The sequence below is a fragment of the Lynx rufus genome, unplaced genomic scaffold (assembly GCF_022079265.1).
Source record: "Lynx rufus isolate CCGP_SWC_20201006 ecotype Redwood Valley unplaced genomic scaffold, mLynRuf1.p SCAF_13, whole genome shotgun sequence".
Taxonomy (NCBI): domain Eukaryota; kingdom Metazoa; phylum Chordata; class Mammalia; order Carnivora; family Felidae; genus Lynx; species Lynx rufus.
The window spans coordinates 23920860-23941845 of NW_025814827.1; the positions used below are offsets into that span (position 1 = coordinate 23920860).

General features: G+C 42.4%; 1 protein-coding gene across 1 annotated transcript; it reads left to right on the plus strand.

The window, feature by feature from the left end:
- Positions 1-4090: 4090 nt before the first annotated feature.
- LYSMD2 (LysM domain containing 2) lies at positions 4091-19547 on the plus strand. Its single transcript, XM_047074453.1, has 3 exons — positions 4091-4363; positions 17315-17646; positions 18980-19547. Exons 1-3 carry the CDS (start codon positions 4091-4093, stop codon positions 19020-19022), a joined length of 648 nt encoding a protein of 215 aa, XP_046930409.1. The 3' UTR covers positions 19023-19547.
- The last annotated feature ends 1439 nt before the right edge of the window (positions 19548-20986 follow it).

Genomic DNA, 20986 nt, shown 5'->3' on the forward strand with positions numbered 1-20986 from the left:
TTGGTTGGAATTTCAATGAGTTTATTTTTAGTTTGGGAAGGAAATGATATTTTCATTATTTTGCATCTTCCCATCCATAAACATGGTAAATCTCTGCTTTTATTTGCATCTTCTTTTGTATCTATCAGTAGAATTTTATAGTTTTTCCGTGTAAAGCAGGCTCTCGTTTTCTTAACTTTATTCCTAAATATTTAAGGTCATCTTTTCCACAATATATTTTCTGATTGGTTGATGCAATTGATATTTGCATATTGATCTTTTATTTTATAACTTTGAAGTTTGGATAGTTCCGATGTAGACATTATTTGTATTGCGTGTAAACATTTTAGTGTTGTCTATTTTCAATAAACAACAGTTTATTTCCTTTCAGTCTTCCTTTCCCTTTCTCCTTTTTCTTACTGCACTGACTAGGGATTCCAGAACAAAATTAAATAGAAACAGTAATAGAAGCATTCCTTTTCTTTTCTTTTTTTTTTTAGTTTTATTTATTTTTTATTTATTTTTTTCAATATATGAAATTTATTGTCAAATTGGTTTCCATACAACACCCAGTGCTCATCCCAAAAGGTGCCCTCCTCAATACCCATCACTCACCCTCTCCACCCTCCCACCCCCACCAACCCTCAGTTTGTTCTCAGTTTTTAAGAGTCTCTTAGAAGCATTCCTTTTCTTATTCTTGACCTCAAAGGAAATGCTTCTAATACTTCACCATTAATTGTGAAGTTTGCTCTGTGTTGTAGGTAGATACACATAACACCAATATTGACATTCTGGTTGATGAAGGAGAAATAAATATATATAAAATTCACTCTAATCCACAAATTGTAGATATTAGCTTTTATCATTTGGATTATGGATAAATGATCAAAAAACTTACAGGAAGATTGAATATTTGCAAACAGCCCCAATGTCTATGGGAAAAAAAAACTCACAAAGAACCCTAATTATAAAATGTCAAATAAGTATGAATTCAAGCTGATTCATTCCTGAGATCTACAGGAAACTCTTGTGAAGATCACAAAAAGGAATCATGGAGAAAATTCTGAGGATTGTATAGAACTTACTTCAGAGCATTTTATAACTTATTTGGAGGTGTTTTATGACCCAGGATTTCTCAGGGCTGGTGAAATTGAACATAACTAGGGATGGTTTAGAAATTTGCCTTTATGAGAGAGAAGTGGGATGGCTTTTGAATCTCTATTTTTTGGTGGTACTTTTTTTGTTTACTTGCACTTTTACAGAGGCCTTGGTCATTTTGTAAAGTAATTAAGAGATCATCACTTAGTCTTTTTTCCTGCTTGACTCATTTTCTGCCCCTTATTTTGGTACCTACTGTTCTATCTTTCGGTAATCTCTGACTTGTCAAGGTCATCTTTCTGGTTCCTTATCTAGGCCTGTATTTCACCCCTTTAATTTAGCCTTTCCCAAACTGCTAAATTTATGAGAAGGAGGGTTTCCATGGTCAAACAAGCTTGGGAAATACAGTGTTAAGCCAAATCCAATAGCTTACTTTACCACTGGAGGCCTTCTAGAGCCTTCAGTATTCTAATGTTCATTGCGAATCTCCAAAAGGGAAATACAGCTTGTAGTATTTCCCCAATTAATCAATTAACTTTTTCCAAATGACACTTCATATAATCCAGTTCATTAATCTTCAAATAAAAACTTCCAGTGCTTGGGGCACCTGGGTGGCTCTTTCAGTTAAGCATCTGACTTCTGCTTAGGTCATGATCTCATGGTTCTTGAGTTTGAGCTCCGCATCGGGCTCTCTGCTGACAGCTCAGATTCTGTGTCTCCCTCTCTCTCTGCCACTTCCCCGCTCGTACTCTGTCTCTCTCTCTCCCTCAAAAATAAATAAACATTAAAACAATTAAAAAAAAACTTCCAGTGCTTATAAACTTTTCCTTAGTGGAAGACACATTATATGCTCTCTTGCTACTAGACCACAAATTCTTTGAGGACTATTTCTTTTTCTTGAAGTATTATCTGACCTCGTTATATATTGAAACTCTGCCATTCCACCTCTCTTATAGTTCCTGAGATGGGCACACTGGACACTACTCAAAAATTCATGTATGGCACAATCTTGCTAAAGAATCCATTTTACCTTCCAGGATCTTTTTATTACACCTCAATTTAACTACTTGTGCTTTATTCAAGGCTCTAAGATAGGTACTTCTGGTGCTAAAAAGATGAGTAAGATGTAGTTACACCTCACTGGAGCATGTGTAGAGGAGATAGTACGTGACACAAAACACAAGTTAAATGCTAAACAAGAGGTACAAACTGCCTTGGGATTCAATGGAGAAACACTAACAATTGGACAGGTAGGGGAGGGAGACACATGGGAAGAATCAGGAAAGATTTCTTGGAGGATGTATCATTTGGGATGGGCTTTAAATTTTTGAAAAATATGGACAGTATTCGAAGAGTGGCATTACAGGGGCATATAGCATATGCAAACGGAAAGGTAGGAAAGAGGGGCAAGTTCAAGTGGCTCTTTCTGGCAGGATGTATATAGGATAAGTTGTAGATAGGATATGGCCAGAGCATGGATAATAAAAATGGAAACAATACTTTGGGTGCCAGTATGAGTTACGTTAATGCTATTGTCCACAGGGAGCCAATGAAGAATTTTTGAGTGGGAGGGTGATGTTAGGGCCACTTGCTCCTCTCCTCTCCTTTGTGGTGTCTCCTAAGCTCTAGTTCCTTTGCCTCTGACCAGCTCAGCGACATACAGAAACTTCAGCCAATGAATTAAACTTCCGGGGGCGCCTGGGTGGCTCAGTCGGTTAAGCGTCCGACTTCAGCTCAGGTCACGATCTCACGGTCCGTGAGTTCGAGCCCCGCGTCGGGATCTGGGCTGATGATGGCCCAGAGCCTGGAGCCTGCTTCCGATTCTGTGTCTCCCTCTCTCTCTGACCCTCCCCCGTTCATGCTCTGCCTCTCTCTGTCTCAAAAATAAATAAACGTTAAAAAAAAAAAAATTAAACTTCCGGTCTCCTGACCTGCGTATAGGGTACCTCCTCTTGTAGAGCTGTCCAGAGTAGAACAGAAACTGTGTCATCAGACTCTGATTAAATGCATACCCACTCTATGTAGAATACTGTTAGAAGTCAGAATGTTGAAGAGTGTTCAGATGAAGAATACAGACAAGAGGTCATTGGTGAATTTAATGATAATACTTTGGGCAGCTATTATTGCAGCCTATTAAAGAGGGAACTGAGAAGAAAAAAGATGGGTGCAGATAGTGTATTTTAAATAGTGAGCCACGAGAATGGATGCAGCTAGTGAGCCAGGAGAATTGACTGTAACTAATCACTTGTGCCTGGCAGCTCAGGACTAAAATTGGCACAGGTGCGCAGGGAAGAGTGAAACCCAAACAACCGGAGGGTTAGTTTGAAGTCACCCACCTGGTTCAAAGTTGAAAGGCCTGTCCTTTCTGGTATGATGCCAAAAGGTCTCGACCCCCCCCCCCCCCCAAAATGTTGAGATGGGCCTGGAGAATCTGTGTGTGTTCAGTGGCCTTAATGTTTTCTGTGACGTGGACTTTGAGGTCATCAGGGTGGTCGGGTGAGGGGAGGGAAGTACCCTTCAGCTTGGAGGTCTGAGAAAGCTGGCGTGCTGGGGAATCAATACAGGAAGCAGAGCAAAGCTTTGGTGTTTTGTAGTGGTCGGGACAGGGCTCTCGCTAGGCTCTGTGGGCTCGGCGCAGGGTCCCCCCCGGGGCCGAGGACTCCTGAGGGTGGGACCCTCTCGGTCCCCGCGGCCGCGGGCTTCAGTGCGCCTCGCTTCCCGGCACCGCAGGGCCTGCCCGGCACCGGCAAGCAGGGTGGAGCCGCGGCGGTCTGCCGGGCAGCTGCGGGAGCTCGTCTCGCTCTTCCGCTTGCAGGTGAGCCCGGGGAAGGTGGGACGCGCAGGAGGGGGCGCCCGCCATGCCCGGACCGCAGCTCCCCGCCGCGGCCTCCAGCCCGCCGCCCCCGCGGAACGGCCTGCCGCAGCCCCTGTGAGGCCGAGGAAGAGGAGGCGGCGGCGGCGAAGGCGCCGCCCCCTTGGCGAGCTTCGCGACCTGGCGGCCTCCGCAGGACCCATGGCGGATTCCTCGCCCGCGCTGTCCCTGCGGGAAGGCGGCCCCCGAGCCCCCCGGCCCTCGGCTCCCTCGCCGCCCGCGCGCTCGCGCTCGGGCTCGGAATCCGAGGAGGCCGAGCTGTCGCTGAGCCTGGCCCGCACCAAGACCCGCTCGTACGGCAGCACTGCCAGCGTGCGGGCGCCGCTGGGCGCCGGCGTCATCGAGCGCCATGTGGAGCACCGGGTCCGCGCCGGCGACACGCTACAGGGCATCGCGCTCAAATACGGAGTCACGGTGAGCAGGGCGCGCCGCGGCGGCTGGGGCTGGTCGCACGGGCGGGGGCTCGTGGCGGGACGCGGAGTACTGGGGGTCGGGCAGGCAGCCATCTGTTCCCAGGCTCTCTCCCAGCGCGCGCCGAGGACCGCGGCAGTGGTCTCCAAAGGTGGTTCTGTACCCAGAAGGGCAGGCCTCCGAGGCTCCCTCCCCAGGTAGGTGCATCGAGTTCCCGGTGTCCTGCCCAGACACCGCCCAGATCAGTGAGGAAGGCCAAAGAGGACCTGGGAGCTAAGTTCACCCGATTTTCAGGCCAGATCACAGTACTCAAAGCTGAACTGAGGTGTTGACTCGGGGCAGAGAATTTTGTTTTCTCTGTAAACAAGCGCTGTGATGAGTCAGGGATGGTACGATTGTCTCCGCCGGATGGTTCTGGTTCTATCGATTATGCTGCTTTATTTAGAAGTGAAATTACACCCCTGGGCTCACTGGCAACTGTGAATGTGACACCTGTCGCTAAGCAGCAGCCCAGAACTGGGGTCTAGGTGAGCTGAAGAGCTGTGTTTATTATAAATTTATAAGTGTGTGTGTCCTGGGCATATTGCATTACACTTCTGGGAATAACATGGAAACCTGAGGGAACATATTGTCTCATTAAAATTACTTATAATTAACTCTGAGCTATGTGATGGCCTTTTTACATCTGAGTTCTGTATCAGTTTTCAATGTTCTTTCCTGAAACACCTAAGACAGCAATGGGAAGAAAGGCGATCTTCTCTGTATCTTTCTCTTAAAGAGAAACTCTTCCTGGCCCTTCACAGAATGACAGAGACTGAGTAATTTATTTTGCACATTCAAGTTGGAACTATATGTTTACCTAGCAGATCATTTTGAGACCAGGAATCTTGCTGTGCAGGCATATACTGATATTATTATGCTATGGTAGGCCCTTTCCGTCCTCCTGGGAGTTTGCAAATGTGAACATAGAACTACAATTCTTATGTATATCAGTAAAGCCTGGTTTGGGTCAGAGCCAGAGAAGAGCAGAGTTGGGGAGTATCAGCAACTACCTTCTGCTGAATGCCCGCTGTGTGCCAGATATTACATTTGTCCTGTTCCATCTCGTTCTTATTCAGTTTGATTTCCCTAAAGAGCCTTGGAGGTAGGTATAATTAACCTGTTTACAGATGGGAAGATGGATGAAAGGTAAGGATATTAAGTATGTTTATTCACTGAGAGCAATTTGAATTAGTACACAGCTGCACTTGCGTTACTTACAGCTCTGAAACAGCTGACTGCAGTTCTCTACTTTTCATCAAATGCTTTCTAATCTATGCTTTTGCTTAATATAGATCCTGTTACTCATAACCTTATCACCCCTTTCGGGTAAAGTATAAACCAGATTCTTCACTACTTTCATGAAGACTTGGTTTTAAGATGTTAAGTATAATGAGTTGGGAACTGTAATCTATACCCTCAAAGAGTCTCTCTCAACTTCAACACTATTGATATTATGGACCCTATAATTCTTTGTTTGTGTAGGTTGTGCCGTGCATTGTAGGATGTTTAACAGCATCTCTGAGCTCTGCCTATTAGATGCCAGTAAGACCCCCAGCCTCCATCCAGACATTGCCAAATATTCCCCAGCAAGAAACTCTTCATTGAGGACCACTGGTTTATTACATGTGTATCATTTCCTTTGGGCCCTGAAGTATAGTTGATGAAATTTTTAGAGACTCTTCCACTGGTTGTGTAGAACCAGTGAAAGTGATAATTCTTACTGTAACAGTGAAGTGATGTTATTGCTTTAATTCACATGTACAGATATTAGTTGGATTTACTCGTTGTAAGTTGAGATTTTAGGTAGAAGCTAAAAAGGCAGAAAGGTTTTTTTTCTTTCCATGACTGAACAGAAAGAAGTTGAATGAGTTAAGTTTCAAATATTGACTACCAAGGTTATAAATAATTTAAATGATTGTTTAAAGGAATAGGTGATGATGTGTTGGAGATTTAGAGACCCAGGGCAGTCACCTGGAAATTAAGAGTCAGTCCAGGCAAACATTCGACTTTAATATCCCCTGTCTGGCAATAGCCAGGCATGGTTCTGCTGTGTTACTGAGAGGAGCAGGAATTCTCAGGGAAGCCTGTCTGCTGATGACAGCTCTCCAGCCACCCAGCTGGGAACCAGGCAGGACTTCAGTCCCTCAGAGGGAGAGACTGGTAACAGCCAGTAGTATTTTAGGTACCAGCGTGTTACCAGAACAGTGACTCTGACAAGGGGTGAAGATGGAGATCTGTTTGTCAACCCTTGGTTTTCAGGGGAACAAAACAGAAACTGGCTTTCTTAAGTGATGCTTGATGGCTGGCAGCAGGGTACATCCCAAGATATGGGAATAAATATGTTCCTCAAACTTGCCTGGGTAAGGGAATGCCCTGGGGCAAACTAAAAATAAAGAATCCTAACTGACCTTGAGCCTACTGGATCAGAATATGCAGAGAAGGAGCACAGCAATCTTCATGTTTTACAAGCATGGCATCTTGGCCTGTTCCCAAAGCACTGTCCTTCCTGGGGTCTTTGCGCTTGCTGTTTCACCTGTGTGGAACAGTCTGTCCCTGATCACTGCATGGAAGGTTTGCTTCATGGGTGTATGACCTGGGTAGTCACACGGAGCCCCATGCTTAGAAGAGCCTCGCATTTGGTGTAATGCTTTACTATTGCCATCTTGAAGTTTTTAGTACTCTGTGAACAAGGGCCCCATGTTTTCACTTTTCACTGGGCCCTGCAAATTATGCAGCTGACCTTGGCAGTGTGACTTCCTCCCTCACTGCTTACATGTCTCCTCCCTGAAGCCTTCCTGACTGCTTTCTGTCAAATTATAGCCTTCCTTCACACCTGCTTTCCCCTTCCCTGCCTTGTTTTCCCAACAGTATTTATTGTTCATCTCCTTTTCCTTTTTGTCTTTTTTTCCAGCTTCTATCTTTTTGGTGATACATTAGCGAATAAATAGAAATCCATACCCTCATGGAGCTTATATCTTAGTCAGTAGAGACAGTAAGTAAGCAAACGAAATATGTTTTATGCCAGGTATTGATAAACAATATGAAGGAAAATTAAGCAGGGAAAGGAGATAATGAAGGCTAGTGGGGGTGGCTATAATTATTTAAAATGGGATAGCCACAAAGAACTCACTGAGAAGGAGGCAAGTTGTATGTGTGTGTGTGTGTGGGGGGGTGCAGATATCTGTGAAGAACATTCCAGGCAGCAGCAACAGCCAGTGGTGCAAAGGCCCTGAGGTGGAAGTATAATTGGCAAGTTCCAGGAGTAGTGTACCTGGTGCTTACAATGCAATGGCATGTATTTGGACCTTGAAGGCCACTGTAAGAACTTTGGCTCTTTCTCTGAGTGAGTTGGGAAGCATTGGAGAAGTTCAAGTAGAAGAATGACATGATCTGACTTAGGCACTAGAAGGACCACTCTGGATGCTGCTTTGAGAACAGGCTGTAGTGAGAGAGTGCCAGGGCGTGGAAACCAGATCAGTTGAAGGCTTTGTAATAAATGCAGGTGAGAGGATGGCAGCTTGGACCAGAGCAGCAGAGAAGGAGGTGGTGGGAAGTAGTTGGGTTCTAGATGATTTGTTGATATGCCGTATATTTTCTGCTTACTTGTTTACTGTTTTATTTGAGTATCTCTGCCCTACAAATGGGCCCAGGGATGCAGGAGGCTTCTCTATAGGAAAGAAGAATGTGGATGTTCAAGAATCTGGCCACGTCTGAAGCCTGAGGGACCCCAGTTCTTCTGCCATGGCCTTAGAAAATATCTTAAGGACCCTTCCCACCATTCCTTTTAAAGTCATTATTATTAATAATGGCATTTATTATTTTTTAGCTGTTTTTTTAATGTTTATTTGAGAGGGAGAGAGAGCAGGGGAGAGGGCAGAGAGAGAAGGAGACAGAATCCCAAGCAGGCCCCATGCCATTAGCACAGAGTCTGATGCAGGGCTGGATCCCACAAACAAACAGTGAGATCATGACCTGAGCTGAAATCAAGAGTTGCCTTACCAACTGAGCCACCCAGGAGCCCCCACCTTTTTTTTTTTTTTAACCTGTTTCTTTTGTTTTTTTTTTTATTTTTTTTTTAACATTTATTTATTTTTGAGACAGAGGGAGACAGAGAATGAACAGGGGAGGGGCAGAGAGAGAGGGAGACACAGAATCTGAAACAGGCTCCAGGCTCTGAGCTGTCAGCACAGGGCCCGACGCGGGGCTCGAACTCAGGGACCGTGAGATCATGACCTGAGCTGAAGTCGGACGCTTAACCAACCAAGCCACCCAGGCGCCCCTTTTTTAACCTGTTTTTATTGAGCCTTGCTTGTTTGAGTCCTTGTGCCTCATGCTGGGGCTACAAGATGATACATGCACTCCTCTTTTTATTCATGGTGACTTTTTCCACTACTGCTTTCCACTAGCCTATAGCTACTTGAGAAGCCAGGTTGCTTGTCCAACTCATCTCTGGACATTCTGTGTTAGCCTGAGGCCGGCACATGGCAGGTCCTCCATATATGTATGGACCTGACCCACAGGCCTGACCACTGTGAAATCAGTAGGCCCTAGAGCAGACCCTGAAAGGTGGAGGCCAGGGTAGGGGTTGAGTGACTTATTTTACAAAGTGTGGTTTGAGGCTCTTCTCTATCCAGCCTACGGAAAGGTTGCTGCTACTGGGATGGTGCTGGTTTTCTCCCCTTCCACCAGCAGGAGGTTTTTACATCAAATTAAACATGGGGTTATATTTGAGCATCTCTACTAATGCATTTGAGGAAGTGGTCTGGGAGACTGAAACTTCTTGGGCTGGGTTGAGAAACTATTAAGGGCAGTTCAGATCTCAGACGTGAATTTGCTTGGGCTGGAATTTCCCTGGCTGTGCTTATCTCTACTGAGACATTAAGGCCCTTTCCCTCACCCCGTGTTCTAGATTTAGCTATGGCATTTGTGGCCTTGTTAGCTCCTCTCGGATGCAAGCATCTAGAGGAAACTCACTGATGCTAGCCAGCCACTGTGAGCTTTTTGTTTGGAAACCCTGGAAAAACATCTAGAAAACAGTATACAGACTAAAAGTGGGCAGGAGACAGGGAGGGGACTTCTTATTTGCATAAACTTTTTCTTTGTCTCTTTGCTTTCCCCCTGGCAGCTCGCCTGTCTGCTCCCCTCTCCAGAGGCCACATTGTCTTCAGTGCCCTCAATCACTTCCTGTCCAGTTTAATTCCCAGGGTCTTCTCACTTTCTTCCAGTGAACTGCTAAACTCCAGTCGCTTCTTAACACTTCCCCTACCAGAAGTGTTTGAGGTTTAATAGATTCTCATGTATTCTTTTTTAAAAAACAGCTTTATTGAGGTATAATTTACATACCACAAAATAAACCCATTTTAAGTGTATTCAAGGACTTTCAGTGAATTTACAGAGTTGTGCAACCATCACCACAATCCAATTTTAGAACCGTGCCATCACCCTGAAAAGATCCCCGTTACTTCCTGTTTCCTTCTCTAGCCCCGGGCAACCATGAATATATTTTCTAATCTATAGATTGGCCTTTTCTGGGGATTTCATATAAATGGTGCCTCCTATATTCTTCTGAAATAGCATGGAAAGGAAGTAAATCCTATTCCCCTAATTAGCACATGGCACTGGAGGAGTCTGATTGCCCCCAGCACCTAGAACTTAAGAGTGTGAGACAGTGGGCTGATGGGTGAATCTAGCACTTACTAGAAAATGATCTGGAGAGAGTCCTTTAATTAAGTCTTTTCTGTAAAATAATAATAACCAAATGAAAGTTGTATGTATGTATGCATATATTCTAAACCACAGAGTGCCATAAAAATGTTAGTTCTGAATGTATCCTGAAATGTTTTTGGAAGGGTTTGTCTTTTTTAAGGAGTGGAGAGGAAGAAACAGAAACGAACAAGGAGATCATGACCTGAGCCAAAGTCAGGCGCTTAACTGACTGAGCCACCCAGGCACCCCTACAGGGGAATCATTTTATTTTATTTATTATTATTATTATTTTTTTTTTTAATGTTTATTTTTTTTGAGAGAGAGACAGAACATGAGCGGGAGGGGGGCCGAGGGAGAGGGAGACATAGAATCCAAAGCAGGCTCCAGGCTCTGAGCTGTCAGCACTGAGCCCCATGTGGAGCTCAAACTCATGAACTGTGGTATCATGACCTGAGCTAAAGGCCTATGCTTAACCGACTGAGCTACCCAGGTGCCCCAGGGCAATCATTTTAAAGAAGTTTTTAAATTATTGATGGCACTTGTTCTACCTAATGTCACCATGGTTGTCATCTTGTGGCCACCTTGTTACCTCGTACTTAATTCTTCTGTAATCTGTTTTTTAGTGACCAATTTCATTGAGTCATGCTGTTCCATCCTGAGCATGGGAGAGAATTTTGAAATGAAAGTATTTGATTGCTATCCCTATCCCTGACTCATCTGCCCACAAAAAACACAGGGTAGTTCTTTGTCACTCTGAACAGGTCACACTTTTTATTCTCAGCATTAATTGGGTTTTAAGAAATGTGGAGAACAGAGGGGTGGGAGAAATAGGTGAACTTTTTTTTTTAGTTTAAATAAATTGAGGGGCGCCTGGGTGGCTCAGTCGGTTGAGCGTCAACTTCGGTGCTCACAGTTCATGAGTTCAAGCCCCACATCGGGGTCTGTGCTGACAGTGTGGAGCCTGGAGTCTGCTTCAGGTTCTGTGTCTCCCTCACTCTCTGTCCCTCCCCCTCTCATGCTCACTCTCTGTCTTTCGTTCTCAAAAGCAAATAAACATTAAAAATTTTTTTAAATAAATTGAATAATTTTTTTTTCCTTTTAAAGCCAAAGGAGTTAGGTTCTATATTGAAGGCAGCATGGCTTCCCCAAAGGTAATTCCTTCTCCACCATCCACCCAAGGCCTGGTATGATCCAATCTTGTTTTAGAAGGATAACTCTAGGGGTGCCTGAGTGGCACAGTCAGGTAAGCTTCCGACTTTGGCTCAGGTCATGATCTCACGGTTCGTGAGTTCGAGGCCCACATCGGGCTCTGGGCTGACAGCTCAGAGCCTGGAGCCCACTTCAGATTCTGTGTCTCCTTCTGTCTACCCCTCCGCTGCTTGCACTCTGTCTCTCGCATTGTCTCAAAAATAAATAAACATAAAAAAAAAAAGAAGGATAACTCTAGCAGTAGAGTGGAGGAAATATTGTATATTGGGGAGGGTAGAGAAAAGGGATCCTAATATCTTCTAAGAGTCCTAATTTACTGTCCTTTGCTTTATGTGTTCCTAACACAACCCAGATCTGCATTGTGATAGTGCCAGAAAACTGCAATTTTCAAAGGTTATGACAATTCAAATCCGTGTGATATCCAAAATTTGAGGCAGCTATCGTTATTCTATATATGTTTTTAACAGCAAACCTTGATGGCTTTTTATTACAGTTGCAGTTAAGCATACTAGAATTTGAATACACTGGACCGTTTACCATTAACATAATCATTTATCTCTGGTAATCATGGACTACCGGGATTAGAATATTCCAGAGCTTCAGTGTTTATTTCTGTAACATTCCTGACAAGTGTGTGTGCCCTGGATGAGATTTAATAGAAGCTCCTCCTTATTTCTCCAGGGAGCCCATTCATTCATGGAAAACTCTTATAGCGACTTCTTCCTTATATTGAAAGTCTTAAACTTTTGACAAGATCTTTCAACACAAGGTTTCTAGTTCTAAACCTAGGAGACAAAAGTTCAGAGGAATTTCAAACTTTTCACCTGATAGCATCTGAGCTGCTTTGTGCTTGGAAAAATAAATAAATAAAGTAAAAATTGGGTGTTAGGAAATGTTGAACAGAGCCAGGTTGGGAAAACTCTAGAGTTTTCCAGCTCTTCCTTGGGTTGGATCATGACTTTTCTTAGCTTTATGTGAGGTGACATTCCCAGAACATTAGACCCAGCTATGTTCAGATAAAAGTATAAAACATTCCTAAAACATCATTTCACTGTTTGGGATTATCCCTAGTCTCTTGTATGTGCTGTTGTGGCTTCCTCCGTGACTAGGCTTCCTGTTTCCACTGATGCCTCTTTATTGCCAGTCCATTTTCCACAAAGCTGCCTGAGTGCCCTTTAACTGTAATCAGATTGTGTCAGTCCCTTTCTTCACCCTCCAGTGGCTTCTCATCACATTTAAAGTAACACCTAAATTTTATCCCTTGGCATGCAAGGTCCTATGTAGCCTGGAGTTTTGCTCATTACTCCCTACACTTCAGCCACACTACATTTTTACTGTGCTGGGGCATTGCAGCTGCTTTTTCTCCCCAGAATGCTCCCCCCCACCCCGACTCCTAGCTTTTTGCATGGCTGGTTAATTCCTTAACTTTACTACAGGTACAGAGTTTGCAGCCTGTGCGGTTGGTTCAAGCCACTACTTGTAGAGGAGAACAAGTTAAGATCAAATTTATCACCTTCGGGCAAAAAAACATAAAGCTTACACACCTCAGGGCACTGACAACATATAATGTTAATTATCCAGGCATGTCTGTATGAAATTTTTTTATATATTCTTACTTTGTAGGAGAAATATTTTTTATTGTGAGAAATTCCTACCTCCTTCCTTCTCATCTGCTGAATACATGTTAGGATCTGCCCTTGCCTGTTACTTTCTCCTTTTTAACCACATTTAATAATATGATAGCAACTATTATCATTATTTTTGAGGGCTTCCTGGGGGCTATGCATTGTTCTAAATACCTGAGTTGATTCGTGTAATCCTCATAATGATCATATTGCATGGGAGGTACTATTATTATCCCTACTTTACAGAAAAGAAAACAGAACCATTAATGATTAGAAAGTGGCAAAGCCAGGGTTTGAACCCAGAAAGTATGGCCCCGGAGCCCATGTTTCCAACTACTACCTGTATTAAACTCATTGACCTGTTTTCACCTTCAGACTCAAATCTGCTGGTTCTTAGATTGTTCCCCACCTTGATGCTGTGTCTGGATATCTCTGGTGTCCTTGATGCTGGCATCCTGTGTATCATCTCAGAGTCTAGACCATAGAGTGAATGTATACCTGAAATGCTTGCTGATGATACTGAGATGGAGATAGCACAGTCTCCAACTTCCAGAAGCTTATAGACTAATTCAAGAGGCAATTCTATGGGTGAATCAGTGGGATGATGCACAAGAACCTAGACAACTCTGCCCTTTACTCCCTGTGCTCCTTAACTGTACCCAGCTGTTGATTCAGTCACCTTGTCTTGTATTCCTGTCACTGGCCCTTTGCCTGGCTGTGATGGCCTGTCTTGCTTTGAATGATAGCTGTATGGGTCAGGGTTCTGGCAAGAAACAGTGGGCTCAGGGGGTGTGGCCAAAGAGAATTTAGTCAAGGGACATTTATTTTTATTATTTTTTTTAAATTTTTTTAATGTTTATTTTTGAGACAGAGAGAGACAGAGAGTGAATGGGGGAGGGTCAGAGAGAGAGGGAGACACAGAATCTGAAGCAGGCTCCAGGCTCCGAGCTGTCAGCACAGAGCCCGATGCGGGGCTCGAACTCACAAACTGTGAGATCATGACCTGAGCTGGTCAGACACTTAACCGACTGAGCCACCCAGGCACCCCTAGTCAAGGGACATTTATAGAATGGGAGCAGGGTTGAGGGAACCAAGAAGGGATGGTGAAGCAACCTGAGACTAGCAACAGCAGGAAGATATTACCCCTAGGCTTGAAGGGCCAGGGGAAGAAGTGGTGTACCCCACACGGGGAGAGCTGGAGCCTGGGATAAGGGAGGGGTTACCTGGCAGGAACTCTGCCATAGAGGAATGCAGCTACTGGAGTCATTCATGGTGCTGTCTTTCTGCTGGTGCCTTCCATTGGAACTCCCACTGGAATGCCAACGACATGGCTTAGGTAATGCAGTTCTTAAGAGGTCAGCCTCTTGGAGTTTGGAACAGGCTCAAGAAGAGTTGGGGATGGATTGGATGGTGAGGGTGTATTTAAAGGGAGAGTAACACAACAGATGACTTACTGTCCCTTTCTGGTTACCTCCTGGGGTTAATCTTTTATGCCTGTTCCTCTAACCTGTTTTAATTAATTCATCTATCTATCTATCTATCTATCTATCTATCTATTTATCTATCCTTCCACCCTAAGCACTTAGTGTGTACAAGATCTTTGTTAGCCTCAAGGAAGCTATAGAAATAAAAGTGCTTGTCCTTAAGGAACTCACAGTTTATGCTTGGTGTTCTCAGTTCTGCCTCAGCAATGAGATCTGGTGTTCCCTATCAATTCCTGTCCTCCTTCATTATTCTCAGAAAATGGTAGACCCCTGCCAATAAGCATTTCAAAGAGCACTGTATCAGTGAAGTCTCTTTCATTTACAAGAGACAGAAAACCTAACTCAAATTGGCTTAGGCAAAACAACAACAAACAAACAAACAATGGCATTTATTAGCTCAAGAATGCAAAGGCCCTAGGGTATTCTGGCTTTAGGCTTTGATTCAGAGGTCTGATTGCTTTCCTCCAAGGTGGCCTTGTTGTCGGGTTCCATGAAGTGGACAGATTGCTGCTCTTTCTGGTAGAGAAAATGGAGGACCTTTCCCCTCCCAGACCCAGCAAAAGTGTCCTTGCATCTCTGAATCATTCCAAGATGGGACTGTGACCTATCATGAAAGCGAGGACACTGTGACACTGCAAAGGGCAAGAATGAGTCATATGCTCACCCTGGAGTGGGGAAGGGGGCAGTTGTTCTGTGCCAATGGAAGCCCACATACTAGGATGGAGGATGTGGATGCTAGCTGATAAATAGGAAAAAAACCCAAGGGGATATTAAAGGCAGAGTCAATATACCTGAACCTGTTATGGATAAGGTATTCGAATTATTTTAAATCACTCACATTGAAGCCTAAACTAGACCAGAGATACTTAGGATTTTTAGACTTTAATTTTGTCTCCTAAATGCCCCTGCCTATTCATGCCTCTCTTTCCCACCCTCACCTTCTCTCCTTTACCAAGAAACTAGAACACAAAAGACCAACCCACTCTACACAAAAGATGCTTTAATGTAGTACCTTTAAAAGAAAAAAAAGCTTTCACTGTACTATTTGTGTAGATTCAGCTTATAGTAAGAAATCAGGAGATAGAGGGTCCATTTACTAGTCGACTGTTGTTTTTTCAGGCTCTTTGATACAGAAATCTAATTTTTTCACTCACAATCAATTTGGCATTAAAAGATCCCGTAATTTGGTCCCATTAGTCACGCACTTTTATCTTGACTTCAGAGTCAGACAGAAATTCCAGCTCATACATTTAAAGAACTGTAGGCACTTGGTCAAATCAGTCATCTCAATTTCTTCATTGGAAAAGAGAGTAGTATCATCTGCTGCTAAATATTTTCTTTCTCTCTTATATATCCTGTCTGTTTATCTACTTACCTACCTATCTGTCTCCTCTAAGCAAGCATGTATATAATCTTTCATTTAATCTTCCCGACAACCCTGTGAAGGCTAGAGGGTACCTATTTTACATACCAGGAAACAGGCTGAATGAAAGAAATAACAAGCTAAGCTTGTGTTGAGACCTTTGGTGTTGGAGGAGCTGGGATTTGAAACCAGGTCTGTCAGATTCCTAAGCCTGTGTGCTTCGTTATCTTACCAAACTGTCTCGGTTCTGTGCCTCCCAAGAAGGAGCTGAGGTGAAAATTCGATGGCACGGGGCGCGGAGGAGCCTGGCATCCCCATACACTGTTAATGCCGTGTGGTGAACGCCAAGTGCACGCATTTCTCCCGCTCGCTGGGAGCCCACAGACGTGCAGCCCTGCCTGCGCTCACAGCATTGTGGACTGAAGCACCCCACTTATCTCTCTGGAGTGTCCTTTTCTTCTTTTGCAAAAAGGAGATGATAGTATCTCGATTACTACCCAACCCGTGTAAATTCTGTTCTCCCTTTCGCCCCCAGCTCCCAACTCTGTGGTCTGCACGAAGCTTCCGCAGGTGTGAAAGAGTTTGAGGTTCTAGAAACTGTATTAAATGCCAGCTTCTTCATCTGCCAGTTTACGATGGTTCCATGATACATAATCTCTATGAGTTTTGTTTATTTGTAAAGTGAATCTTTAAATACCTTCTCCGGGGTAGGAAATACGAGATACTGTATGTAAAGTGCTGCCCACCTCCTCTCCTTACCTCTACTGCTTCTGCCCATTCTTCAAGGCCCATCTAAAGTCAGAAGAATCAAAATCAGAACTCCACCTTCTCCTTGAGGCCTTTCTTAACAACTGCAACCCCAGTCTGCACCATTCTTGCAAATTCTCATTGTATTTATCCCTGTACCAGCTCCTGTATCCTTTATATTTACCAAACACAATTCCAGAGACATAGGAAGCACCCTGTAAGTAAAAGAACAGTACTAGTTTTTTTTTTTTAATCAAATAATAGAAATGTTAAAACAAGACTGGAAGTTAGAAAATAAGTGCTAAAAATTCTACATTTTTTAATTTCAGGGATTGAAGGCTGCTTGGTAAAAGCTGCCTTGTAGGGCGAATATAATAGTGGGGGGAGAAATTAGGCTTTCCTTTTTTAAAGTTGAGAAACAATTTCCTGACATCTCTTGAAGTAACTAGGGGTACCTGGGGTAGTAACTAAACCCAAATTAACAGTCTCAAATCCAGGGGCACCTGGGTGGCTCAGTTGGTTGGGTGTCTGACTTGAGCTCAGGTCATGATCTCACTGTTGGCTTCAGATCCTCTATCCCTCTCTCTCTCTCTGCCCCTCCCCCACTTGCACGCGCATGCTCTCTCTCAAAAATAAATAAAACATTAAAAAAAAAAAAAGAATCTCAAATCCAGAGAAAGCATTGCACAACGAGCCCAGATATTTTTAGGTGCTTGTATAATAAACCCTACTAATGGATTTATTTACATAAAACTCTGTTTCCTTTTTCATATTTTAGATGGAGCAGATTAAAAGGGCAAATAAACTGTTTACGAATGATTGTATATTTCTGAAGAAAACTTTGAACATCCCAGTTATATCAGAGAAGCCTTTGTTGTTTAATGGGCTTAACTCAATAGATTCTCCAGAAAATGAAACTGTTGATAGCAGTTTTTCTCATGAAGAAGAGCCAGCAGCAGCTGGAGAAGACCTCTCTCCTTCCAGTCCTCAAGAATCTGATGTTCAGCCTGTACAACCTGAAGAAGTGTCAGCTAGAGATTTCCTGCAGAGACTAGACTTGCAGATTAAGTTGTCAACACAGGCAGCCAAGAAACTAAAAGAAGAGAGCAGGTAAAAATATGCTGGTAAAATGTCAGAAGCTGAATAAATTACTCTTACGATGTCCTTGCTTTGCTGAGTTTTGTTTTGTTTTCTCTCTGCTTCTGTTTCCTTTTTTCTCTTTTGCTTTAAAAACTGTATTTTAATTCTAGAAAGTCATTTTTAATATATGAGGTCTAAAAAGAGCTATTGCATTCTGCATAGGGCTTTATCTATTGCAATGTGCTTGTTTTTAGCTCTGTTACTTGTTATAAAAAGTTTGGGGGTGGTGGGGTGGCTCAGTCGATTAAGTGTCTGACTCTTGATTTTGGCTCAGGTCAGGATCCTAGGGTCGTGAGATTGAGCCCCGCATCAGGCTCCACCCTGATTGTGGAGCCTGCTTAAGAATCAATCTGTTGGTCTGTCTCTGTCTCTGTCTCTGTCTCTGTGTCTCCCCCCCTCCTCCACCCCTCTCCCCCACTTGAACTCCTTCTCTCTAAAAAAATAAATAAAATATATATATATATATATACATATATATATATATATTTTTTTTTTTTTAAAGTTTGTTTCTTTGCTTTAGTAGCATAACTGTCCAGCTAGCAGTCCTGGATGGCAGCCAAGCAGAAACATCTAGTTTACCCCTTCAAAGGAAGCAATGCCCTAGGGAATACTTGCGAAATACTGATCCCAATAAATTTGTCAAAGACCTTGTCCATTATTTGTTACTAGGTGTCTTTCATGTGAGCTTTTTTCTTTGTTCTTTGTTCTTTGTTAGGGAAAATCTTTCTCTCTCCTATAGAATTGGTTTTCTTCTTCCTTTATGATTCCAAACATGGCACAAGCTATTGTGTTTGCTTTTTTTTGCCCTGGCTACCAGGAAGCTTGCAACTAAAACTGATTTTCAGTTCAACTAGTACAGTATTTCATATGGCTAATATATTTGGATCCTTCTCCTTTCCTTAATCCTGATATTTTATTTCTAATTCATCTTATTATATGTATTTGTTGTAGGCACATCAAGCCCTTTGGAGAAAAAGGTGGCATATAAAAACTATAAACAAATATGAATATAATAATTTTATAATTTAGTACATTTTGTTTAAATGTAATAGAAAATATAAATATAAAGCAAGTACCATTCTTTATTCCAGTAACTGAGATGCCAATAAAATGCATCTAATGAGTATTTACCCTAATGAGTATTTACATTTCATCCAAGACATGCAAAATATTATATATTGATGTACTCCTGCACTTCTTTGGCAAGTGGATATTAAGTTGTATAATAAGTACAGTATATATATTAGTTATCTGAATATCATTTTAAAACACTGATTTATGCTGAATTTTCACTTTTTTTCAGAGATGAAGAAAGTCCTTATGCAGCTTCCCTCTATCACAGTTAGATGATCAGGGACGATAATCTAACCTGGATTAAAAGGTGGTTGGATCATGAAGAAACCAACAACTAAAGATTCAAAAGCATATACATCCTTAAATCACAACCAAATAGTTTCACCTACTGCAATTGCACTGACGTGATTATTTCCTCTGGCTTTCTATGATTTTAAGTCTTTATTATGGCATGAGAGCAAAATCGTATCCTAAAGATCATCACTTTTGTAGGTGATGGTAGTTTTTAGACTAGTTTTTGTAAATACTAGTTAACATAAAGCATCAAAGACTATATACATATTCAAGCTGAAAACAGTATTTATCTTCTGAAAAATCCTAATGATGTGAAATATATGGTTGCTGTTTAAGTGATGCTGATTTTGCTATGTGTTTATAACTTAAGTGCTATATATATATATATATATTTCGATATGTATTGCAATATTCTGTATTAATATAAAGAACCAAATTTTGTCTGCTATTTTGTAAGAATAAACTACAAAAGCCTGAATGAGAAAATAAACTATGTTTTCATATTTGAGTCTGTAATTTTTTTCAACAAATAGAAATAAAATTGATTTTTAAATTATTTTTGAAATGGTGACAGCTTTTCCATTTTAATTGCTTTTATTATTATAATTGGAATTTTTAAAAAGTTTCAGTAATCTAAAAGCAAATCAATTATGGGTATTAGTAGCCTTTGCATTTTCATAATATTTGAACTGGTTTGTTTGAGGTATAGTTTAAACACAGAATATGATCAGAAGGAGAAATAAAAAATACCATGCACTGAGACACTGGTGAATTCTAGTTTAGATTTCATGAAGTCACTTTGGAGAGTGTTTTTTAGTCACTGTGCTCATTTGAGTTGAGGATTAAGCTTTTATTTACCTCATTTGTATCATATGTACAGGTTATAGCAGTAAGACTTAAGCAATACATTACTTACAATTAAAGGGTTTTTTTGGTCTCAATTTTTATTCAAGTATCAGGTTAAATCTTAAGCTTCCACAAAAATTTCCCATATTTACCCGTCCCCCACTTCCCCAAAGGAATCTGCTTTCTGTGGAGCAAACAGGACTTTCCCCTCATTTTCTCTTCCCTTTCTTGCTCCTCCAGGTCTTCTGTTAAGCAGGAAACAGGTGTCCTTAGGTGTCAATGCAACAGAGCTGGTAGAAGCAGAACCGCACAGGTCCAGCCCTTGAGGGTGACGTATAGGTGCATGCATGGGAACAGCAGTTGTCTGCCCTTGGCTGGAATTTGTTCATAACATACATAATCCCTTGTGTTTTTTTTTTTCTCATGCTATTATTGTTTTTGATATAGGGTGATATGTTTTTCTCTTAAAGTTTATTTATTTTGAGGGAGAGAGGGAGAGGGTGTGAGTGTGGGGGAGGGGCAAAGAGAGAGGGAGAGAGATTATCCCAAGCAGGTTCTGCACCGTCCACTGTCTGCACAGAACCCAACACAGGGTGCGAACCGTGACCTGAGGCAAAATCAAGAGTCAGATGCTCGAATGACTCACTCAGGGCCACTGAGGCACCCCAGGGTGATCTCTTGATCATGCTTGCTACTACCTATGAGGAGTTAGTTGGAAGAGGAGAAAACAAGAAGAAAAAAAAATTGGGGTGCCTGGGTGGCTCAGTCGGTTGAGCGTCCGACTTCAGCTCAGGTCATGATCTCATGGCTGGTGAGTTCGGGCCCCACGTTGGGCTCTGTGCTGATGCCTCAGAGCCTGGAGCCTGCTTCGGATTCTGTGTCTCCCTCTCTCTCTGCCCCTCCTCTGCTCATGCTCTGTCTCTCTCTCTCTGTCAAAAATAAACATTTTTTAAAAAATTAAAAAAAAAGGGAAACCATCATGTCTGTAAGAAAAGGTCTAGGCCTCTCTGGAGGCAAAGGAACTTTAAAAAATGTAAAGTTATGTTGTTTAACATAAGCTGAAATTTGAAAGAAATCCAAAAGACATAAATCCAAA

What these genes read in the sequence shown, in the direction of transcription:
- LYSMD2 (XM_047074453.1), top strand. Translation starts at nt 4,091, where the DNA reads ATGGCGGATTCCTCGCCCGCGCTGTCCCTGCGGGAAGGCGGCCCCCGA. An exon ending in CGCTCAAATACGGAGTCACG is followed by an intron (nt 4,364 to 17,314) that starts GTGAGCAGGGCG and finishes TTCATATTTTAG; the next exon opens with ATGGAGCAGATTAAAAGGGC. An exon ending in AAACTAAAAGAAGAGAGCAG is followed by an intron (nt 17,647 to 18,979) that starts GTAAAAATATGC and finishes ACTTTTTTTCAG; the next exon opens with AGATGAAGAAAGTCCTTATG.